The 20,562-nt window shown below is 59.1% G+C and overlaps 1 protein-coding gene across 5 annotated transcripts; it reads left to right on the top strand.

The window, feature by feature from the left end:
* Window positions 1–339: 339 nt before the first annotated feature.
* PEAR1 (platelet endothelial aggregation receptor 1) lies at window positions 340–20,471 on the top strand. Of its 5 annotated transcripts, none has more exons than XM_040230219.1 (24): window positions 340–476; window positions 8,224–8,354; window positions 10,189–10,298; window positions 10,961–11,065; window positions 11,281–11,381; window positions 12,081–12,173; window positions 12,446–12,689; window positions 13,385–13,505; window positions 13,704–13,840; window positions 13,924–14,136; window positions 14,434–14,608; window positions 14,706–14,826; window positions 15,558–15,721; window positions 15,810–15,912; window positions 16,046–16,192; window positions 16,394–16,519; window positions 17,388–17,516; window positions 17,620–17,748; window positions 17,939–18,151; window positions 18,386–18,474; window positions 18,584–18,719; window positions 18,890–18,964; window positions 19,057–19,305; window positions 19,988–20,471. In XM_040230219.1, the coding sequence occupies exons 3-24, from the start codon at window positions 10,198–10,200 to the stop codon at window positions 20,137–20,139; spliced, it is 3,123 nt and encodes a 1,040-aa protein (XP_040086153.1). In that variant the 5' UTR covers window positions 340–476; window positions 8,224–8,354; window positions 10,189–10,197; the 3' UTR covers window positions 20,140–20,471. The 5 variants fall into 5 exon arrangements, with proteins under 5 accessions (XP_040086153.1, XP_040086152.1, XP_040086154.1 ...); XM_040230218.1 differs by having other exon boundaries at window positions 10,123–10,298; XM_040230220.1 differs by having other exon boundaries at window positions 10,104–10,298.
* The last annotated feature ends 91 nt before the right edge of the window (window positions 20,472–20,562 follow it).

The raw sequence follows: 20,562 nt of genomic DNA, 5'->3' as shown, positions 1-20,562 counted from the left end.
TCCCTCCGCCACCCCACTTTACAGACAGGAAAGCTGAGGCCCGAGAGGCAGAGTCCTCCCTGGCCGCACAGCTGGTGAAGAGCCAAGGAGGGACTTGGACCGGGACCCCTGCTCTTATCCCGTGCTCGTCCCCTCTCTGCACCCGGTCCAGGCTGCCAGGTCGTCCTCGCCGCCGCTTGGCCTCCGTGGTCCCACCCCTACACAGCCTCCCTCCCCGGGCACTCTGGATCTCCCCTCCCCCGGCTCCCGGTTTCCTTGTCAAAACTTCCTGCCTTGGCGAGGGCCCGAGTTCCCACCCCTTTCCTGCCCCCCGCCCCTCCGCGCCCCTCCCCGCCCAGCGATCCACAACGTTCGGCCTCCCCGCCGCTCCCGCAGTCGGGCTGGGGCTCCACGCAGGGACCCCTGCCCTGTCCTCCTCTGGACCCACCTGGGCGTTCCCCATCCCAGGCAAACGGAGAAATAAGGTCGCGAGGCAGGTGAGTGATGGCGCCGCCCTGGTCTCGCGACCACTCTGCCCTGGGGGGCCTCTGGGTGGAGTGTGTGGTGGGGGAGAGAGACCTGAAGGGGATGGGGCAGTGGAGATGGGCCAAAGGGGATTGGGGGTTGCCATCCATAATGAAATTGCATGTAAATGACATGCAAATAAGGCCGCTTCCCAGCCCCTTGTATGGAACTTTGTGAGTCCAGGGGCAGCCACCACCCCACTGGCCCCCTGTGAGGGCTGGAGAGAGAAGCACTTACCAGGCCCTCTTCTTGGCTGCCTAGTGTTAAAGAGCACCCACGTTGAAGTCAAGGCTGTCCAGGTTCGAATCTCGACTTGTCCCCTTATTAGCGGTAGGACCTGTGTCTTGGTTTCTCATTTCTAAAAGGGGAGTGATACGATACAGTGCCTACCTTATGGGATTGTTGTGAGGGTTAGAGAGCAAAAACATGTCTCCTGCTTAGAACTGTGCCTGCTCCGTGTTCATTACAGGGTCCTTCCTCTCCCCACCAGGAGAAATCTTTGAGGAGTATGGAGGGAAGGGACCCAGGTTTTCAGGTCCCTGGGGCTCACAGCTTTGCTGGTTTGAGGAGCAGGGAGTTGGCCCAAGATCTCAGGCATGTGGATCCTCAGAAAGCCCTCTGGGCTGGTGTGTATGAGGGGGAGGAGGGGGAGGGGGCCCCAGAGGGGGCTGCATCTCCAGCCTCCAGTAGGGAACTTTCAGCTGTCCTGCTCTGGCCTTTTATGAGTAGCCTTTCCCGAGGCTGGGCTGTGACCCTAGTCCCCGGGGATGGGAACAGCTTGTGCTGGCCCGAGTTTCCCAGGCTCCCAGGCTCAGACAGACCCCAGTTCCAGGCAGGATTGGGCAAGGGGTCAGCTCTCAACCCTGGCCTTACTGGGCTTACTGGCCTTACAGCTTACTGGGCCTGCGGGGTCAGGGAGCTGTCTGAATCCCATCCCATCCCAATCCATGCGACAGTCCCTGGGGTGGGCACATGGGGCCAGGTGTGGGACCACTCTCCTCTCTCTAGCCATTTGTCCCCTGCTGCTGTCTCTGCTGTTTTTGCGGTTTCCCAAAGCCTACCCAGCAAACTTGCCATTGCAGTTGGGGCTACCCTCCCTGCCACCTAGGAGCTGGTTTGGCCAGGCTCCCCTCTGTCTTCCAGTCTTCACCAGGCGGTGAAGCTGAGGGTTGGCATCTGTTTCTCCACCACCCACTGCCCCCCTTCCATTCCCTATCAGACGTTCCCAGAAGAGGAAACTGGCTTTCTAGGCAGCCCCGACCACGGTTCGGAAACCTGGTCACTGGGCTGCTGTCTGCCTCCCTACCATCAACACACATTGCTAGAGAGGGGACTTGGGTCAGGCAGGGCCTCCACCACAGTGCTCTGAACTTCTCCTTTGAGTAGCCTTGAAAGCCTTGAAAAAGACCCTTCCCGGGGTGCATGAGGGGCCCCGAGGCCCATCCTAGCTCTGGGGAGGGTGTTGTTACTAGCCCAGTCACCTAACCTCTCAGAGAGAAGCTAGCAGGAGGAGCAAGAGGAGACACGGAAGGAGAGAGAAAGACAAGACAGAGATAAAGAGAATCAGGAATGTGGAAGCAGAGACCAACAGATGGAAAAACACACAGGCAGAAATATTTGGAAAAACAGAGCAGAGACTGAGAAAAAGAACAAGAAGGAGGTAGAGAAGGTAGAAACAGAAGGAGAGACAGCGTCTAAAGATCAAAGAGAAGGGCCTACGGGGCAGCCTTGTCTTTGGAGCTTGATGGACCTGGTCCACACACCCACCCTGCCCCTGGCTGGCTGTGTGCCCTTGGGAAAATTACTTAACCCTCTTTGGGATTTGTTTTTTGGGGGATTGCATGGCTTGTGGGGTCTTAGTTCCCCAATGAGGGATTGAACCCGGTCCCTGGGCAGTGAAAGCGGGATTACTTCATCTACAAAACAGGCAGTATAATAGCACCTGCTTTCTAGGGTTACTGAGAGAACGAACTGAAAGGATCCAGCTCACCGTATAGGGGTGGTAACTGGTGTCACAGCGCCCACACATGGCGAGATGGGGGTCTCTAGCACACAGCTGGGCGCTGGGCCAGGGAGCCTTCTGAGTTCCTCTCCCGTCTTGCCCTCCCAGCCCGCCCCCACCTGGTAGCATCTGCGCCCTCCTCTGTGTAGAAGGAGATGTGTGGCTAGACAGTGAGGGGTGGGCGTGGTCCCTGAGTGGAAGTGCAGGATGAGCACACACCCCCTCCTCTCCAGGTGACTCAGTGCCCGGCACTCCGGCACTCCGGTGGCCTCATCCCAGAGGAACTTGGAGGCCAGCCCTGAGGAATTCCTGCCCGCTGCCTTCAGGAGGGCAGGTCTGGAGCTGCCTTTCAGTTTGTAATGTTGGGAAGTTCTTTCTGAACTCCACCTTCCATGTACTTAGCAATGTTGGGTCTTAAAGGCCCTGGAAGGGAGGCCCTGGTGTCTGCTGAGCCAGAAACAAGCCACAGCCTCTCCCTCTCCCCATTTCCCACCAAGTAAGGTCAGGCTTACCCAAGTCAAAAAGGGTTTAGAGTTTATCAGTCCATCCACTCCACGCAACCTTCAGTTACCGCCCACTGGGTGCCACACACCCTGGATATGTGCCTGTAGGTGCTGGCCAGAGCTGGGGACGTGGTGGTAAGGCAGGCAGAGAAGTGCCCTGACCCTACGGAGCTCCATTCCAGTGGGGAAGACAGCCTTTAATAGGAATATAATGACCAGGGGATGGGAGCCTTGAGGGAACATTCGGGGGGCAGCCCGGCCATTCTTAGAGCCTCAGACAGGACTGGAATTAGAGGCTGTCCCAGTCTGGCGGGGAAACCAGCCTCACTCATAAGCTGGCGGTCACAGGATGTGGCCCCTACTACCTCATCAGGCCATCAGACTTGAGGGGTTCCGGGGGCTGTGAGCTCCTGGCTTGAGCCAGGTTAGTCCCACCTGGCCCCAGAGGAAGGATACTGGTCTCTGTGGCTGGAGTTTGAGGAGTGTTGGCCCCTGGGGACTGGTCCGTGTCCAGCTTGAAGCTGGCCTCAGGGAAGAATTGAGGAACAACCCAGGGCTCCACTGGGCCACAGCGGTGAATGTGCTAAGAGCCTGGAGGAAGGTCCCAGGAAAGGGGAGAACAGCGGCGGTGTGGAGTCACTGAGGGGGCTTCCTGGATGAGGCTGGCCTGGAAGGAGGGGTAGGACCTGGATATTCCAGAGGTGGCCTGGGCGGAGGTGCCCGTGTGGTGAGAGACACGTCCAGTGTGATGGGAGCCCAGGAGCCGAGGCTGGCCACTGGGCCCTGGGTGCCCTTTCCCAGGGTGCTGGGGAGCCACAGAGGCGTTAGAGAGGGGCAGCGGCCAGAGCGGAGGTGCACTTTGTGGGGTTATCTGGGGGTGGCGATGAGCAGGGGGAGCGACTCCCTGGTCTGGGTCACCCCAGAGGTCACCTCCCCCCCCCCACTGCTTTGTTCTTTAAAGCAGATTTGAATCCTGCTGATCAGCTGGCCCTTGGACAAGTCCTTCTACCAGAGACCCTCCCCGGTCTCTTCTGTGACACGGGGGTGACGGTCACTCCACCTGTGGGTGATGGTGAGGGTCTGGACTGGCTCCAGCCTCCAGCAGGCATGTGGTGAATGTTTGGTGAATCAGAACTCCTGCAGTTTCTCTATTTCCTGATGAGTAAACAGGTCGGGCTGAGGACCCTCTAGCTTCTGTTTCCTGAGCCACAGAGAACACAAGACCTGCCCCTCACCCCTGCTCCCTTCCAGCCCAGCCTTTGGAGCACGAGGAGTGCGCAGGCTTCCTGTCCCTCCATCCGGCAGACATGCCTGGCGTGCCGGGGGGCCTGGCTTGGCTGGATGTAGGAGGGGCTTTATGCATGTGTGTACGAGTGTGTACACGGGTGTTCTGAGTGGCACGTGGAGCAGAGCAGTCTAGGCTGCTGGCAGAGCTGGGTCAGAGGGCCTCGCTGAGTGGGGAGGGAATGGAAGTCTTGGGACTCAGATCTCTCTGCTGAGTGGGAAGGACCAAGCCAGCCTGTCTCCAAGGCAAAGAGAGGTCAGGAAGGGGCACAGAGAACAGACAGACAACGGGGAGATCCTGGAAGACAAGAGAGCCACAGGGCGAGGCAACCTTGGCACCGAGGGCTCAGTGTGTGGGTCGTGGTTGGCATCAGCCTCCACTGCATACCTGAAGGCAGAGTCCCTAGTGCAGTGAACACGCTACACGACTGTACATGGCAGCTTTGACACAGAAAAGAAAGGAGAGAGGCAGAAGGAGACCAAGAAAGTGACAGAGAAAGAAAAAACAACAGAAAGCGGAGGGTTTCTGAAGAAGAAAAGACAAAAAGAAAGAGGCAGAGAGCCAGAACTTGGGGGATTCTGTTCTTGCATCCTCCACTGCGCAGCCTGTGGCCAGAGGCTCTGTTCTAGGATGGTTATTGGAACCAGCAGTTCCAACTCCCACTGAACTCTGGGAGATGCGGGGCTGTTCTCCCATTTTACAGATGAGGAAATGGAGGCTCTCAGGGCTCAAGTGATGTGCCTGAGGTCGTACAGCTTGTAAGTACTAGAAACTTTGGTCTCCAAGATGGGAAAGTGGAAGAGAGAGACAGAGAAGAGAGGAGGTGGGTGGGTGGGGGGCAGTGGAGCCAAGAAAAAGAGCTGGAGCTGGTGCTCAAGCTGAGAGCTGGGGCAGCGGGAAACAGAACTCAGGCGTCCTGCCTCATCAACCGCCTTTGGCTTGAAGATGTACCTGGCGGGCAGCCCGTCATTCTGGGGGATAGAGTTCTCGGGGGAAGCGTGATCCCCTTCCCTCCCCACATCCTTTCTGTTTGTCAGCATCTAGGGCCCCATTCCCATTCCCGGATCATCGTAGGGGTTCTTCGGCAAAAAAAAAAAAAAACATAAAAAAGAGAAACAGTTTTTCCTGGAATTTATACTCAGAGTATGACAGTGCCAGGTGGAGTGGGGAAGGGGCCGCTCTGGGTGCAGGAGGACTGGGTCTAAGGATGCTATAGCAAACAGTGGCTGTTCATGGAGCTTCTTAGGTAGTTCTCTAAGCTCTTTGTCTGCATGAACTCATTTATGACTCTGCACGAGAACCCTATGAAGACAAGTACTATCACCCTCCCCATTTTAGAGATGAGGGAACTGAGAGCTGGGATTTGAACCCAGGTTTGAACAGGAGTGGCGGGGGCTGCAGAGTTCAGACAGTATCTTTTGCTGCACCACCACCCAAAGAAGAGCAGCTGGAAGGGAGCTGGTGGGGAAGCCCCTCCTGCTGTCTCACTTCCATCAGCCCCACTCTTGCTCTCTGCTTTCCATAGAAATGGACCATCTCTGGTCCACTAGGAACTCCACTCCCTTCCCAGAGGCCTCAGACCCATTGCCCTCCTTCCAGCAGAGGCTGGAACACAGTGAGAGTGGAAGGGCTCCCCACCAGAGGGGATCGGGCTGAATAGAAGAGCAGGGGAGGACGAGCTGGGTTGGGCCCTGCATGGGCCTGGGGGCTGAGAGGGCAGGGATGCTGGGGGGCCCTCGAAGGCGGGACTGGGGACTGGAAGGCCTGGCCAGGCGCCCAGCTGCTTTGCATCTCGAGGTGGAGGAGAGAGAAGTGTCAGCTCATTCTTGACTGTAAACACATCCTGGTTCCCACGCCTCTGATCAAGTTCTTGCGGCAGCCCACTCCCCCCGCCATCCACTTCCCTGTCCAACCCCTGCCAGGCACCCCCTCACCATAATCAAGGCTATTAAAGAGAGACGCAAAGCCCCTGGGATTCCTGCCTGGGCTCGGGAGAGACTAGAACCGCAGTGGGAGGGCTCTTCTGGTCTGGGTTTGGATCCCAGCACTGACATTGCTCTCCATGTGGCCTTGGGCAAGGGACTTACTCTGTCCTTGCCTGTCTCCTCATCTGTAAAGTGAATAACAATAGCTAACACCATAGGTTGCATGTGTGATAAGTCGCTTCAGTTGTGTCCTACTCTTTGTGACCCTACGGACTGTAGCCTCCCAGGCTCCTCTGTTCATGGGATTCTCCAGGCAATAATACTGGAGTGGGTTGCCATGCCCTCCTCACCACAGTGAGTTGACATAAGCTCTACCCGAGATGATCCATATAAACTGTTCAGCCCACTGCTTGTGCCAACGTGGTAAATGATACATGGGGTCACATTGGTATTCCAGTTGTGAGGAAAGATGTGTGGGTCCCTTAGTCCAGAGGTGAAGTGGAGAAAGGGGGCAGAGGGGGAGGTTATCTGTATGGGAAGAAGGGAGCCTGCAGTGTGGGCTCTGGGCTCAAATGGGGAGCCGGTAGTTGTCTGATTTAAACCCCTTGAAGGGCCACATGGACCCCAGTGCTGCCGGGCTTGGAGGTGCTGGGGGAGAGTGGCCAGGGTCTCAGGTTCCCCAGCCCCTCAGGGACAAAGGCTCAGATGTAGACAAGCCTAGGGCGCCAGGCAGGGGCTCCTGGTCTGGCCTGTGTTCCCTCCTCAGGGGCTGAGGCTGGTGAGCCCAAACCCTGCCCCTCCCTGCCAGGATCCCCATCCCATCTCTCCCCTCCCTGCAGACCACCCACTGATCTCACCCGCCCCACTCTGGCTTCCAGCCCCGCCACTGACCAGCTGGGGCCTCCTCCACACTGCAGTCCTGCCCTGAGGCCCTTTTGGGGAAGGGCCTCACCCCACCCCTCTAGTTATTAGAGTCAACCCCCTGGGGTTGGGGTTAAGCCCCTCTCAGGCTTCCCTGGTGGCTCAGTTGGTAAATAATCTGCCTGCAATGTGGGAGAAGATCCCCTGGAAAAGGAAATGGCAACCCACTCCAGTACTCTTGCCTGGAAATCCCATGGACAGAGGAGCCTGGTGGGCTATGGTCCATGAGGTCCCAGGAGTCAGACATGACTTAGCGACTAAACCTCCAGTTGCTCCCCTGAACAGTTTCCTCTGGAAGCTGGTTAAGAGGAGGTGGCCGGTGGGAGGGGGCTGATGTAGATGAAAGGAAGGACTTTCTCTCTCTGGGAGGGCAGCCCCCACCCTGCTCCACCTCCTGGGGCCTTCGTGCTGCAGGTCTTGTCCACCTCACTGCAGCCTTGGGCTCTGGAGATGGATCCAGGCCGTGGGAAGCCTGGGGGTGAAGTGGGGGGTCCCTGAATGGCTGGAGATGAGGCTCACCCAGGAACAATGGTGATGACCTTCCATCCAGGCAGACTGGGCTCCAGTTGGAGGATGGGACCCCAGGCCAGGCTCCAGGAAGAGGGGAGTGAGGACCAATTGACAGGTGAACAGGGGGAGATGTATGGAAGGTTCGGGGTCCTGTCCCCGGGCTTGCTGCCAAGCAAACTCGAGGGAGAAGGGGAGAAGGTCAGCTGGGACCAGACAGGGGCCTGGGGAGGTGGCTGGAGGAGAGCTGTAGTTTTGGAACCTTGGGAGGAGGAGCCAGATCTTTTGGGGAGGGAGCTGGGGGGCTGTGTGGGTGGGGGGGCAGACTGTGGGGGTCACCTGAAGGACACTCCTGACTGCAGCTTGGCTCTCTGAGGCCAGGCTGGGTCCCTCCCTCACCTCCTCAGAGTGGGCTGGGAAGGCGGCTTCTGGCCCTGCCCCTACCTATCCCTATCCTACCTTCTGAGTTCAGGGTGGTGGGAGGATGGAGCCACCCCATGCTCAGCCCACAATCATGCTCCCTGCTGCCCTCCCCATATGCACACATTCTAGCTGGGCTCCATTTCCTGTTTTCAGGCTCCATATCCTGAGCACCGGGACCCCCAGGATCCTCCCTGGATGCCCCCAGGCCCTGGGGCCTGAGGACCGTGACACCCTATCCCTGGCTCAACTGAGTTTCTCAGGCCCCAGGATGTCATAGAGGCCTGGTGAGTTACTTGGGGACTGAGGGTGGCCGGGAAGAACGCGGAGAGGACCGGAGGTGGGACATCTGCCCCGGGGGAGCTGGGATGGGACCTCTAACCAGAGTCCTGGGAGGGCCTTACAGCTCTGCAAGACTGGAGTGGGTGGGATGAGGAAACCTGGGGAAGAGAGGTGGGCCAGCCCTGTAGCTGAGAGGGTGGTGAACAGACCGCTGGAGGGTTTACTGGTGGGGCGAAAGGCACGGTGGGGAGCATCCCTAGGAGGCTGCCCTGATGGGAGCTGAGTGTGTGGGTGGGGGGCCTGGGGCGGGGCCGGGGCCAGCGCATTCCAGAGATAGTCAGGGGGAAGGGGCCAGCTACCATGACCTTTCTCTCTTCCCGGGAAAATTATAAGCAGATGTGGGTGCCTCAGGGAGGTGTAGAGGAGGGAGCCAGGGCAAGTTTTAGGAACACTGAACACAGAATCTGAAACCAGCGGCGGGGGTGGCCGCTCAAGGGGCTCAGCTGCTCCTGAGCTCAGGAGCCAGAACAGACTCCTCCGAGGTCCTGAGCCGCTTCCCGCCCACCGGGTGAGGCCAGGCGTGGAGAAGAGGGGGGGGAGCCCACTTCCAGATGGCGGGTGGGTGGTCAGAGGGAGCTGGGGGCTTCTCAAGGCTGAGGTCAGGTTGGGGACCTCCTTGGTGACAGCGCCTAGAGTTGGGTGCAGGGGTGTGCTGGCACGGCTTTAACAACCGGCCCTGGTGGGGAGGGGTACTGGCCCCGATTTGTGGTGTTTGCTGATTTCTGTGGTGTAAATAATCCCCCCATGCTTGGTTTCACTACTGATGTGATAACGCTGATCAAGAAGTTGGGAAGAGAAGTCACCATTGGTTCCCCAGAGACAGTAGGAGCTGTGCCCTCCCAGTGGTGGGAGGGGCCTTTTTCAGGGTCCCTGGGACCCAGTGCTACTCCTCCCCAGTAGGAAGCCCCTAACTGCTGGAAGCCCCCAAACAGGGTGGTTTTGGCCTCTGCCTGCCTACTTTCAGGGATGAGGAGCTCACCATGCGAGGCTGCTGATTCTGTCACAGAACTGCTTCAACTGTTGGAAAGTTCTTTCCCTAACTGAGCCCAGGCCGGCTTCTCTTGTAACTTCCCTTCATCGGCTCCTATTTCACTGTTGTTGTGCTTAGTCGCTCAGTCGTGTCCGACTCTTTGCGACCCCCTGGACCATAGCTGGTCAGGCTCCTCTGTCCATGGGGATTCTCCAGGCAAGAATATAGGAGTGTGTTGCCATGCCCTCCTCCAAGGGATCTTCCCAATCCAGGGATCAAACCCAGGTCTCCCGCATTGCCGGGGGATTCTTTACTGTCTGAGCCACCAGGGAACCTTGGTACAATATCCAGGTACCCTAGGTAGGGGCTGGGCTGGGGCCTGGGAATTCACACACAGGTCCCTGCCTCCAGAAGTCGTGGTCAGGGAACAGGCACCAGAACAGCAGTATGTGGGTGAATGGTGCTGGGGGTCCCTGAAAGAATGGGTGGGGGCTGTCTGCCAGTGGAAGCTGAGGAGCAGGGCAAGGAAAGAGAGGTGACGCTTGGGCTAGACCTTGAAAGGTGAGTGCTCAAGGTGAAGAATGAGAGGCCGATGTCCAGACAGAGGAAGCCATGTGAGAAAGACTCAGAAGCGTGGCAGTGCTCCACGCGGTCAGGAACAAGAGTGGAGCCCAGGCAGCAGGACTCAGAGGACCAGAGGCAGCAGCCTCATCTCCGCTCTCAGCCTGGCTCTGTCTCTGCAGAGACCTGCTCCTCCAGGTCTGTGGCTACAGTGCCCCTCACCTGCTCTGCGCCTGGCTCTGTCACAGGCCCCTGCAATGTCACCTCCCCTGCGGGCCCTCCTTCTCCTAGCCCTGGAGCTGGGGCTGGCTGCCACCCTCAACCCCAAGGACCCCAACACCTGCAGCTTCTGGGAAAGGTGAGAGAGGGCCCCTGCTGCGCCTCGAGGGCCCCAAGCCCCCTGCTCCTTATTCTCCCCGCTTGGGCTCCTCTTTCCTCATCGCCTCCCCCTCTCCAGCCTCACCTCCTTCCTATTTCTGTGTCTCGTACCTCTGCCCCCTCAACGGGATGTTCTGACTCCATCCCCATCTTGATCGTTTCATTCTCCATCTCAGCTCTGACCTTGTCCTCTCTTTATTCTGGTTCCTTGGTCCCTGTGTGAGGCTGGCTGCAGGACAAAGCACAGGGGAGGAGCTATTCACTAGGGGGCAAGCAGAGGGTATCGCCCAGGGAGAGCAAAGGGGACGGGGTTGGTGAACAAGGCCAGATTTGGCCAGAAGTGCTTCAACCTATCTCCATCTTCTGGGCCCAGAAGTCAGTTCTAGCTCCATCTCCCCATATAGGGAGAGGAGGCCGGGGGACAGGGGTAGAGAATGGGAGGCTGGAATGGCATATTCCCAGGAATATTCCAACTCAGGGAGGATCCCTCTAGATCGAAGGACGACAGGATGGGGCTCCATCCTCGGTTTGGAGGAGCAAAGCTGAATATTCCCCACTGTGGCTCAGCCCCTGCAGCCCCGCCCCTGGGTGCCAGCTCAGGCTCTCCCTGCCCTGGGCCCGACCCTGACCCCTGCCTTGCAGTTTCACCACCACTACCAAGGAGTCGCATTCCCGCCCCTTCAGCCTGCTCCCCTCGGAGCCCTGCGGCCGGCCCTGGGAGAGCCCACACACCTGTCCCCGGCCCACGTGAGTGCCCGGCCCCCTCCGTGGGCAGGTGTGGTGTGTTGTGCGGGTGTGTGGCTGGGCGGGGGGCAAAGAGGGTGTTCTTTCTCTGCTTCCCCAGAGGAGCAGAGGAGTAGAGCGCTGGGAGGTGCCCCAGGCCCTGCCAGGGCCATGCTGGGGTGGGGTGGAAGCCGGGGCCTCTGCGGGGGAGACTGAGGGCTGGCTCTGGGTCTCCCCAGTGTTGTCTACCGGACCGTGTACCGCCAAGTGGTGAAGACCGAGCACCGGATGCGCCTGCGGTGCTGCCGGGGCTTCTATGAGAGCCGCGGGGCCTGTGTCCGTGAGTCCTGGGGGCTGCTCCCCTGCCCCCCGCCTCCCCAGCCCTGTCTCGAGGGACAGAGCTGCCACTTCAGACCTCTGTCTCTAGCTGACCCCAGGCCTCCCCCACTCCCTCTTCACACCTCCGTCAGCTGGCTCTGGCTCTGCAGCTCTGTCTTGGGGCCGCCTGGGTCTCTTAGTCCCTGTGTCTCCGGGCTCGGCGTCTGCTTCTCTCTCTGACTCTGCCTGTCCCTATCTGTTTTGACTTGTCTCTGTCCAGTCTCTCCTGTCCCCTGTTCCTGGCACCCTGAAATCTCCGGAGCGGAGCCTGCTCGCTCTGTCTCCCCTTTCCTCAGCTTGGACCATCACCAACCTGCTACAGAGACTCCTACCCAGCCTGACCACCCCAGCTCCTGTCTGGACAGCATCTATATATGGTTCCTTTGTGAGGAACCTCACCCCCATGCTCATTTCCCAGCAAGGTGCTTTGAGAAGTTCACAGAAAGGAGCTGGGGAGTCCAGAACCCTGAGGTCTTGGCATGCTCTGACCTGAGTTGCTCACTCTCAGTCTTTCTGCGCCTGAGAGGCTGAAATGCTGTTTGGCAGGCTAACTCCAGGTCCCTGGTATGGGAGGAAGCTGGGGTTGGGCTTCAGAGGATAAAAGGTGGGTAGGGCAGGAATGGAAGCATCTTCTCACTCCCAACCCCCATCTCTGCCCCAGCGCTTTGTGCTCAGGAGTGTGTCCATGGCCGCTGTGTGGCACCCAATCAGTGCCAATGTGTGCAAGACTGGCGGGGTGACGACTGCTCCAGTGGTGAGTGGCTGGTGACTGCAGGGCGAGTCCTTTTGTGCCTGCAAGGAGGCACACCCTCCCTACCAGGGCACAGGTGCTTAGGACTCCAGGGCAACCACCCAGCAGAGTCCCACTGCAGCCAGCTGCCTCTTCTCGGGGTGTGGTATAGCCGATGGGCCAAAGCCAGGCATGGGGGCATGTGTTGGGACCAGGAGACAGAGATAGGAGCTAACTGGAGGAGCTGGGGAGGGGCAAGACCCCTGGTGACCCCCTTCCACCCTCTCATCCCCCAGCTTGTGCCCCAGGAGTGTGGGGGCCGAAGTGTGACAAGCCCTGCAACTGCGGCAACGGCAGCTCCTGCGACCCCAAGAGTGGGGCATGTTCCTGTCCCTCTGGCCTGCAGCCCCCACACTGCCTTCAGCCCTGCACCCCTGGCCTCTATGGCCCTGCCTGCCAGTTCAGCTGCCAGTGCCATGGGGCACCCTGTAACCCCCAGACCGGAGCCTGCCTCTGCCCCCCAGAGAGAACTGGGCCCACGTATGTAACGGGAGGAATGCACACTAATGGGATCGCAGACCCGGATGCACGGGCACATACGGGGAAACCAGGGAACTCAGGATCCTCAGTTTGGGGATGCAACCAAGGGGCCAAGATCCTGGCCCCAGCTTTACTGTTCCCTGGAGGAGCAACCTTGAACACATTGCTGTCTCTTCACGAGCTGGTTTTCTATGAAATGGGAGCAGTATTGTCCATCTCAAAGGGTTGCTGTGAAGATAACATGAGCCAGCGTTTGAATGAAAGTATGTCCCCAAGTGGTGCTGAGAGAGTCACAGAGAGCCTATTGCAAGGCAGGGTGCAGGGAGCGCTGGGGAGTCACAGGAGGGAGACCATCCATCTAGGTGGAGATCAAAGATCCAGCTTCATGGAGGAGCTCCAGGGTTGAGCCCTTGGGATGAAAACTATGGCAGGCAGAGATGTTACCCCCAGAGACCAGCATGAGTGAAGGTGGAATGGAGGGCATGTAGAGAGCAGACGGACCACCCATGGCTCTTCACTCCAGTCCTGGAAACTTCTGATCCCTGCCCTACCCAACAGGGAAGGGGAATGAGACAGCACAGGGATGGGTGGGTGTGGCTCACTGAACCCTGGGGTCCCGAGGGCCTGGGAGGCAAAGGGGGAATTCCGTAGGTACTGCTTGTTTACAGACTGACCTCACTCCCTCTGCTCAACAGCTGCGAGGTGTCCTGTTCACCCCATAGTGCTGGCTTCTCCTGCCCCAGCACTCCGCCTTGCCAAAATGGGGGCGTCTTCCAGGCCTCCGAGGATTCCTGCAGCTGCCCACCTGGCTGGACGGTATGAAGGGTGGGGCCTGTGGGTATGAATTCTGTGGGTGGTTCTCTCCAGGGCTTCTGAGGGGGATGTGTGTGAGGGGGTAGGCTGTGGGGGCCCTGGAGAAGTTTGAGTGTTGGTGGGTATAGGGTGTTGGTGGGTCCTCTGGCCGTGGGGAGGGGCTGGGCTCCCGGGGCTCTGTTGACCTCTCAGCCCCCACAGGGCGCCATCTGCTCCCTGCCCTGCCCCGAGGGCTTCCATGGACCCAACTGCTCCCGGGAATGTCGCTGTCACAACGGAGGCCTCTGTGACCGATTCACCGGGCAGTGTCGCTGTGCTCCGGGATACACGGGGGACCGGTGAGTGGTGTTAGCCCGGGCATGAGGGGTGCAGGGGCAGCTGTGGACGGCGTCTGCCAGGCTCACTCCCCCGAGGCGCCCAGGTGCCGCGAGGAGTGCCCCGTGGGCCGCTTCGGGCTGGACTGTGCTGAGACGTGCGACTGCGCCCCGGGCGCCCTCTGTTTCCCGGCCAACGGCGCGTGTCTGTGCGAACACGGCTTCACCGGGGACCGCTGCGCCGAGCGCCTCTGCCCCGACGGCTTCTACGGCCTCAGCTGCCAGGTGCCCTGCACCTGCGACCCGGAGCACAGCCTCAGGTAGGCCGTGGGACGCTGTGGTCAAGGGGTCAGGAGGCCAGTGGGAGAGGCCTTCAGTGCTGAAGCCACCGGAGTCACGAAAAGCACCGGGGGCATATCCTGGGCGGGGGCGGGACGCAGATGTGGCAGAGGAGAACCGGGCGGGGCCTCGGGGACGGGGGTCGGGGGGCCGCCCCCGGAATGGCGCGGAGCCTCCCTGATTACCCCCTCCACCCCGCGGAGGCGGGAGTGGGGCGGGGGGAGGTCGGCCTGCGGACCTCGGCTCAGAGAGCCCGGCGCCCGCGCCTCTGCCCGCAGCTGCCACCCGATGAGCGGGGAGTGCTCGTGCCTGCCGGGCTGGGCGGGCCTCCACTGCAACGAGAGCTGCCCGCAGGACACGCACGGGCCGGGCTGCCAGGAGCACTGCCTCTGCCTTCACGGCGGCGTCTGCCAGCCCGACAGCGGCCTCTGCCTGTGCGCGCCAGGCTACACGGTGAGGCGAGCTCCGCCGCGAGGGAGGTGCGGAAGAGGCCCGGGGAGTCCGCCCGCCCCTCTCATGAGTGCGCCCACCCACCCACCCCCATTTTCAGGGACCGCACTGCGCTAGCCTCTGCCCCCCTGACACCTACGGAATCAATTGCTCCGCACGCTGCTCCTGCGAAAATGCCATCGCCTGCTCGCCCATCGATGGCACCTGCGTCTGCAAGGAAGGTACTGGGTTGGGGTCTCCTGGAAGGGCGATTTGGGGGCGGGGCCATGGGAAGAAGGGAGAGTCCAAGTGCAGGGGCAGGCCAAGGGTAGGGGAGAGGCTGCAGGGTAAGGGCGGAATCACTGGGCAGCAGCTGGACGGCGGGAAAGTAGCCAGGCTACTTCCTTCCTGGAATATCCACTTTGCTTTTGTTTCAACCACAAAAATCCCAATTGTCCTTAAAGGCCCAGGCCAGAGGCATCTCTTTGCTGAACATTCCTCATCCTCAGTCATACAGAATCACAGAATGCCGGCGCCAGGAGATCTACCAGGAGTGGCCCTTTGGCAGTCTTTAGGGCTGGGTTCTGACACACGTTTTGTTTGACTAGCTCTCCTTCATATTTAACAAACGTCCCAGTCTCCAGTCCCCACTCTTCCCTATTGTCTTACACATGACCTGGAGAACACATTTAGTTACTTAATGGGGCCTCGGTAAGCATTTGGGTTTGCTGCCAACCCCCTTCTTTTGGCAGAAGAGGCAACCAAGACTCAGAAGGGGGTGGTGCATCCCCCACAGTCATTCAGCCTTCTGTCCAACATCCAACGATTCATATGCTTGTCACCTATGGGGCTGTGAGCACCCCCATCCCCACCCTGTGCTGGTAGCTCAGAGTCTGGCACAGGCATTGCCCAGTGTGTGCTTGCTCAGGAGGGCAGCTGGGTCCCCATGCCTACCTACAAGTCCCTCTTCCAGGTTGGCAGCGTGGTAACTGCTCTGTGCCCTGCCCACCTGGAACCTGGGGCTTCGGTTGCAATGCCAGCTGCCAGTGTGCCCATGAGGCAGCCTGCAGCCCCCAGACTGGAGCCTGTACCTGTACCCCTGGGTGGCATGGGACCCACTGCCAACTCCCCTGCCCAGTAAGTGTGCAACCGCCCGCCTGCCTGGGTGGAGGGGAGGGCACCACATCCCCCAGCTCACTGGCCTCTCCCCCACTCCCTCTCTAAGAAGGGGCAGTTTGGCGAAGGCTGTGCCCGTCGCTGTGACTGTGACCATGCTGACGGCTGCGATCCTGTTCACGGACACTGCCAGTGCCAGGCTGGGTGGACAGGTGAGCCTTATGGTGGGCAGGCCCCAGGCTTACCGTGGAGGTGGGGGGATGTATCCCACGGGACATGTGTGCAGAGAATCCTTATGGATGAGGAGAGGGGACACAGGCCAGGCTCAGCCTACCCCTCTCACAGGTACCCGCTGCCACCAGCCCTGCCCTGACGGCTTCTGGGGAGCCAACTGTAGAAACAGCTGTGCCTGCAAGAACGGGGGCACCTGCGTCCCCAAGAATGGCAATTGCGTTTGTGCACCCGGATTCCGGGGCCCCTTCTGCCAGAAATGTGAGGCTCCCTCCCCTCCCCCTGCCTTTCAGTCCAGTGTCAGATGCCAGAAGCCCCCACTCTTCCCCTCTTGGTCTGCTCTGCTGACTCCAGTCTACGGGCTGGTTACACACAGTGGGAAGGAGGCAGGGAGAGGGTGGAGTCAAGGGCTGACTGAGGGTTGGCCCCTGCCCCCAGTCACCACGAGCCCCTTACCCCCAGCCTGTCAGCCTGGCCGCTATGGCAAACGCTGTGTGCCCTGCAAGTGTGCCAACCATTCCTCCTGCCACCCTTCGAATGGGACCTGCTACTGCCTGGCTGGCTGGACCGGCCCTGACTGCTCTCAACGTATGTGGCGGCCCGTGTGTCTGAGTGCATGCCGAGGGGATGGGCTGAGGACCGAGATCCTGGGTATAAAAGCCTCTGGACCCACCTTGATTCGGCCGTTGATGTAAACACAATAAGCAAATATGTATTGGGCATCACCTACATGGTGGGTATTGTTCTAGATGCTCAGCATGCAGCAATGAACGGGTCAGGGAAAAAGTTCCCTGCCCTCTGCATGGGGAAAACGGGAAAACCATAAGCTCAGTTCTGGACTTTTTTTTTTTTTTTGCATTGCCAATTTATTTTTTATTTATTTATAATGGCCTCTTTCCCACATAAACATATGAAGAACATCATGGAAAAGATTAGTCAAAAAAACTGAATAAAGCAAATTTTGAAAAGGGAAAATGCGAAGCAGTTACCGTGAAAAAGATGGGCAGGGTAGAGGGAAGTGATCTTGGAGATGACTTTTTCCATAGAATTTGGTAACTCCTATTAGATTATCTGCTAGTATCATATACACAAAAATTATGCCCTGAATGGTGTGAGCATTTACTTCTCTCTTATATTAAAAAAAAAAAAGTCCAGAGCTAAGTGATGTACAGTAGTTTGGAAGCCTTTGGTTGTCTGGCCCTGATCACATTATTTTGAAAGGCTGTTAGGCAGGTGCAGAGGTTAGGCAGGCAGCTGGGCACGTGGGTCTGAAATTCAGGCTAGAGACTGCAGATAAGCATTTGTGAGTAATCAGTGTGTAGATACCGTTTGAAGCCTTGGTGTCTCTGGGGAGACCAAAGCTGAGTGGAAGGCTTCAGCGATGTTGGGGACTGAGAATTCACCCAGGAGATGCTGGCCCTGCCTGCCAGACAGGCTCCAACCTTGTCTCCTGCAGCATGCCCTTTGGGACACTGGGGAGCCAACTGTGCCCAGCTCTGCCAGTGTGGCCATGGTGGGACTTGCCACCCCCAGGATGGGAGCTGTTTCTGTCCCCCGGGCTGGACCGGACATCTCTGCTTGGAAGGTACCAACAGAAGGGCAACTCCATGCCCCGAGCGCCAGCCCTAGCCCGAGGAGGGGACTGCCATTCCCTTGCCTCTCTGATCTCCTGTTCCACTTTCTCCCAGGCTGTTCTCCAGGGATGTTTGGTGCCAACTGCTCCCAACCATGCCAGTGCGGTCCCGGAGAGAGGTGCCACCCGGAGACCGGGGCCTGTGTGTGTCCTCCAGGGCACAGTGGTGCCCCCTGCAGGATCGGTGAGTTCTCATCTAGCCCCTGCCTCTGCACTGTCCCCAGGGAACGAGGACATAGGTACCTGTCCAGGTCTCCGCTAGGTGGTACTCTTGTATCACCCTGGCTTCCTACTGGGGCCTCTCCCATCCGTGCATCCCAAGCTCACCAACAGGGCCAAGACTCTGTCTTGAGCAACCACTCCATCCCACACAGGAAGCCAGGAGCCGTTCACCATGATGCCCACCCCTCCAGTGGCCTATAACTCGCTCGGGGCAGTGATTGGCATCGCGGTGCTGGGGTCCCTGGTGGTGGCTCTGGTGGCGCTGTTCATTGGCTACCGTCACTGGCAAAAGGGCAAGGAGCATCAGCACCTGGCAGTGGGCTACAGTAGCGGACGACTGGACGGCTCTGAGTATGTCATGCCAGGTGAGCTGGCCCGGGGTGGGACTCACGTGCGTGGCTGACTCTTTGGCACAGGGCAGATGGGATGCGGGGCTTCTGCATCCCTCCCTGGACCTAGGAGATGGGAAGCGGGGAGCTGGAGAGAGGAAGGGAGGTCAGCGAGGCCGGCTGCGGATCTCCTGGGACAGAACGGCTGTCTTGGGCCCAGGCCTGTGTCTGAGCTGGCAGGCCATCCCGCACCCGTGTCTGTTTGTGCAGATGTCCCTCCGAGCTACAGTCACTACTACTCCAACCCCAGCTACCACACCCTATCACAGTGCTCACCGAACCCCCCACCCGCTAAGAAGGTCGGTGCTAGGGGTGGGTGTGCACGGTGGGTGCCTGGTGGGTGCATCTCCAGGTTTCCGGAGAGCTCCAGCTCTGTGTGTTCCTGTCCCACCCTTTCTTCCCTGCCAGGTTCCAGGCAGTCAGCTCTTTGCCAGCCTCCAAGCCTCTGAGCGACCAGGTGGAGCCCACGGACTTGATAACCATGCCACGCTACCTGCAGACTGGAAGCACCGTCGGGAGCCCCCGCCAGGGCCTCTGGACAGAGGTAGAAGCCTGGGGGCCAAGGCCTCTGGTGAGGGTGGACGTGTGCAGCCCAGCATCTGGCTCCATCTGAGTGCGCATGTCTATAGAAGGGGTTCTGGGCCCCAGTTCTAGAGGAGGGGACCCTGGGGTGGGGACCAGGGGCCTGAGTGCAGGTTGCTTTCTCCTTGTTAGGTAGCAGCCACCTGGACCGAAGCTACAGCTGTAGCTACAGCAACAGTAATGGCCCCGGCCCATTCTATAGTAAAGGTGAGCGCACGGGGGTGGGGGTGGGAGGGGGCTGCCCCGGGGTTTAGGAGCCAGTGCCTCCACTGAGCCTGACTTCTTTCCCCCAACTTTAGGACCCATCTCTGAAGAGGGGCTGGGGGCTAGCATGGCTTCCCTGAGCAGTGAAAACCCCTATGCCACCATCCGGGACCTGCCCAGCCTGCTAGGGAGCCCCCGGGAGAGCAGCTACGTGGAGATGAAAGGCCCTTCCTCAGGGTCTCCCCCCAGGCAGCTTCCTCAGCTCCCAGACAGCCAGAGGCGGCGACACCCCCAGCCACAGAGAGACAGTGGTACCTATGAGCAGCCCAGCCCTCTGATCCATGGTGAGCCCTCGTTTTCCACGGGAGCAGAGAGAACAGGGACGAGGGCAAAGAGAAAGGACAGGACAAGAATGTGGAGGTGGCACGAAGTGGTAGCAAGAGCAAGGTCTTTGGCGTCAGTTGTTGTTTAGTTGCTAAGTTATGTCCGACTCTTTGCAAGCCTATGGACTGTAGCCACCAGGCTCCTCTGTCCATGGGATTTCCCAGGGAAGAATACTGGAGTGGGTTGCCATTTCCTTCTCTAGGGGATCTTCCCCACCCAGGGATCAAACTCACATCTCCTGTGTTGGCAGGTAGCTTCTTTACCACGGAGCTATCAGGAAAGCCTTCTTTGGGGCTCAGACTTACGCTCAAACCAAGGGTGATGTTTGGGAAGTCATACTGCCTCTTAGAGCCTGTAGGTGGCGGTACCCACCTCACAGCGCTAAGGATTTGAAATGGTGGTTTCACAGCACCTGAGTTGTAAGCTTGATACCCAGAAAAGCTGGGAACAAGGCAGGTGACAGAGTGTCTTCCTATCTTGTGAGGTGGGCTGGTTGAGGTGGCCTCGCCCACTGGCAGCTGAGGAGCTGCGGATAGCCAGGCACCATTCATCGGCTTTGAGCAGGAGCCGCTGGAGAGGGGAGGAGGGTGGTGGGAGGGGAGGAGTCACCTCCCTCTCTGTGGTCCCCCTCTCTGTCTCTAGACCGAGACTCTGTGGGGTCCCAGCCCCCCCTGCCCCTGGACCTGCCTCCTGGACACTATGACTGCCCCAAGAACAGCCACGTCCCTGTGCACTACGACTTGCCTCCAGTTCGGCACCCCCCCTCACCCCCAGTTCGGCGCCAGGACCGCTGAGGAGCCCAGAGGGTGCAGAAGTCATCGTACCTGTTCTTTGCTGCTTGAGGCTGAGGACAGAGCCCACTGTACCCTGCCAGGAGCAGGGAGGGGACTGGCCGGCCATGGATATGAACATGTTTAATAGAAGAAGTGAATGGAGAGGAGATGGGAGCCTGGCTCCCAGGTTCTATCATGGGAACACAGTTAGCAAGAAGTCTGTGTTCCTTTTCCCCAACCCAGTGCTTCCCAAGGCCCCTAGGGCCCTGTGTACATAAACTGCTGGGTTCAGTGTTGCTGGATAACTGATTTCAAATCAATGTAAAAAATGTATATTGGGTAACTTTTCTGTGCACTCCTGTGTGTGCCTAGGCTCTGTGTGTGTGTGTGTGTAGGGGTGTGTGTGTGTGTGTGTGTGTGTGTGTGTGTGTGTGTGTGTGTGTG

This window comes from Oryx dammah, unplaced genomic scaffold (genome assembly GCF_014754425.2).
Source record: "Oryx dammah isolate SB20612 unplaced genomic scaffold, SCBI_Odam_1.1 HiC_scaffold_28, whole genome shotgun sequence".
Taxonomy (NCBI): domain Eukaryota; kingdom Metazoa; phylum Chordata; class Mammalia; order Artiodactyla; family Bovidae; genus Oryx; species Oryx dammah.
Note: the sequence above shows the minus strand (reverse complement) of the source record. Positions and strands in the feature narration are given on the sequence as shown.

What these genes read in the sequence shown, in the direction of transcription:
- PEAR1 (XM_040230217.1), top strand. Translation starts at nt 9,961, where the DNA reads ATGAGAGGCCGATGTCCAGACAGAGGAAGCCATGTGAGAAAGACTCAG. An exon ending in CACACCTGTCCCCGGCCCAC is followed by an intron (nt 11,066 to 11,280) that starts GTGAGTGCCCGG and finishes GGGTCTCCCCAG; the next exon opens with TGTTGTCTACCGGACCGTGT. An exon ending in TGTGCGCGCCAGGCTACACG is followed by an intron (nt 14,609 to 14,705) that starts GTGAGGCGAGCT and finishes CCCCATTTTCAG; the next exon opens with GGACCGCACTGCGCTAGCCT.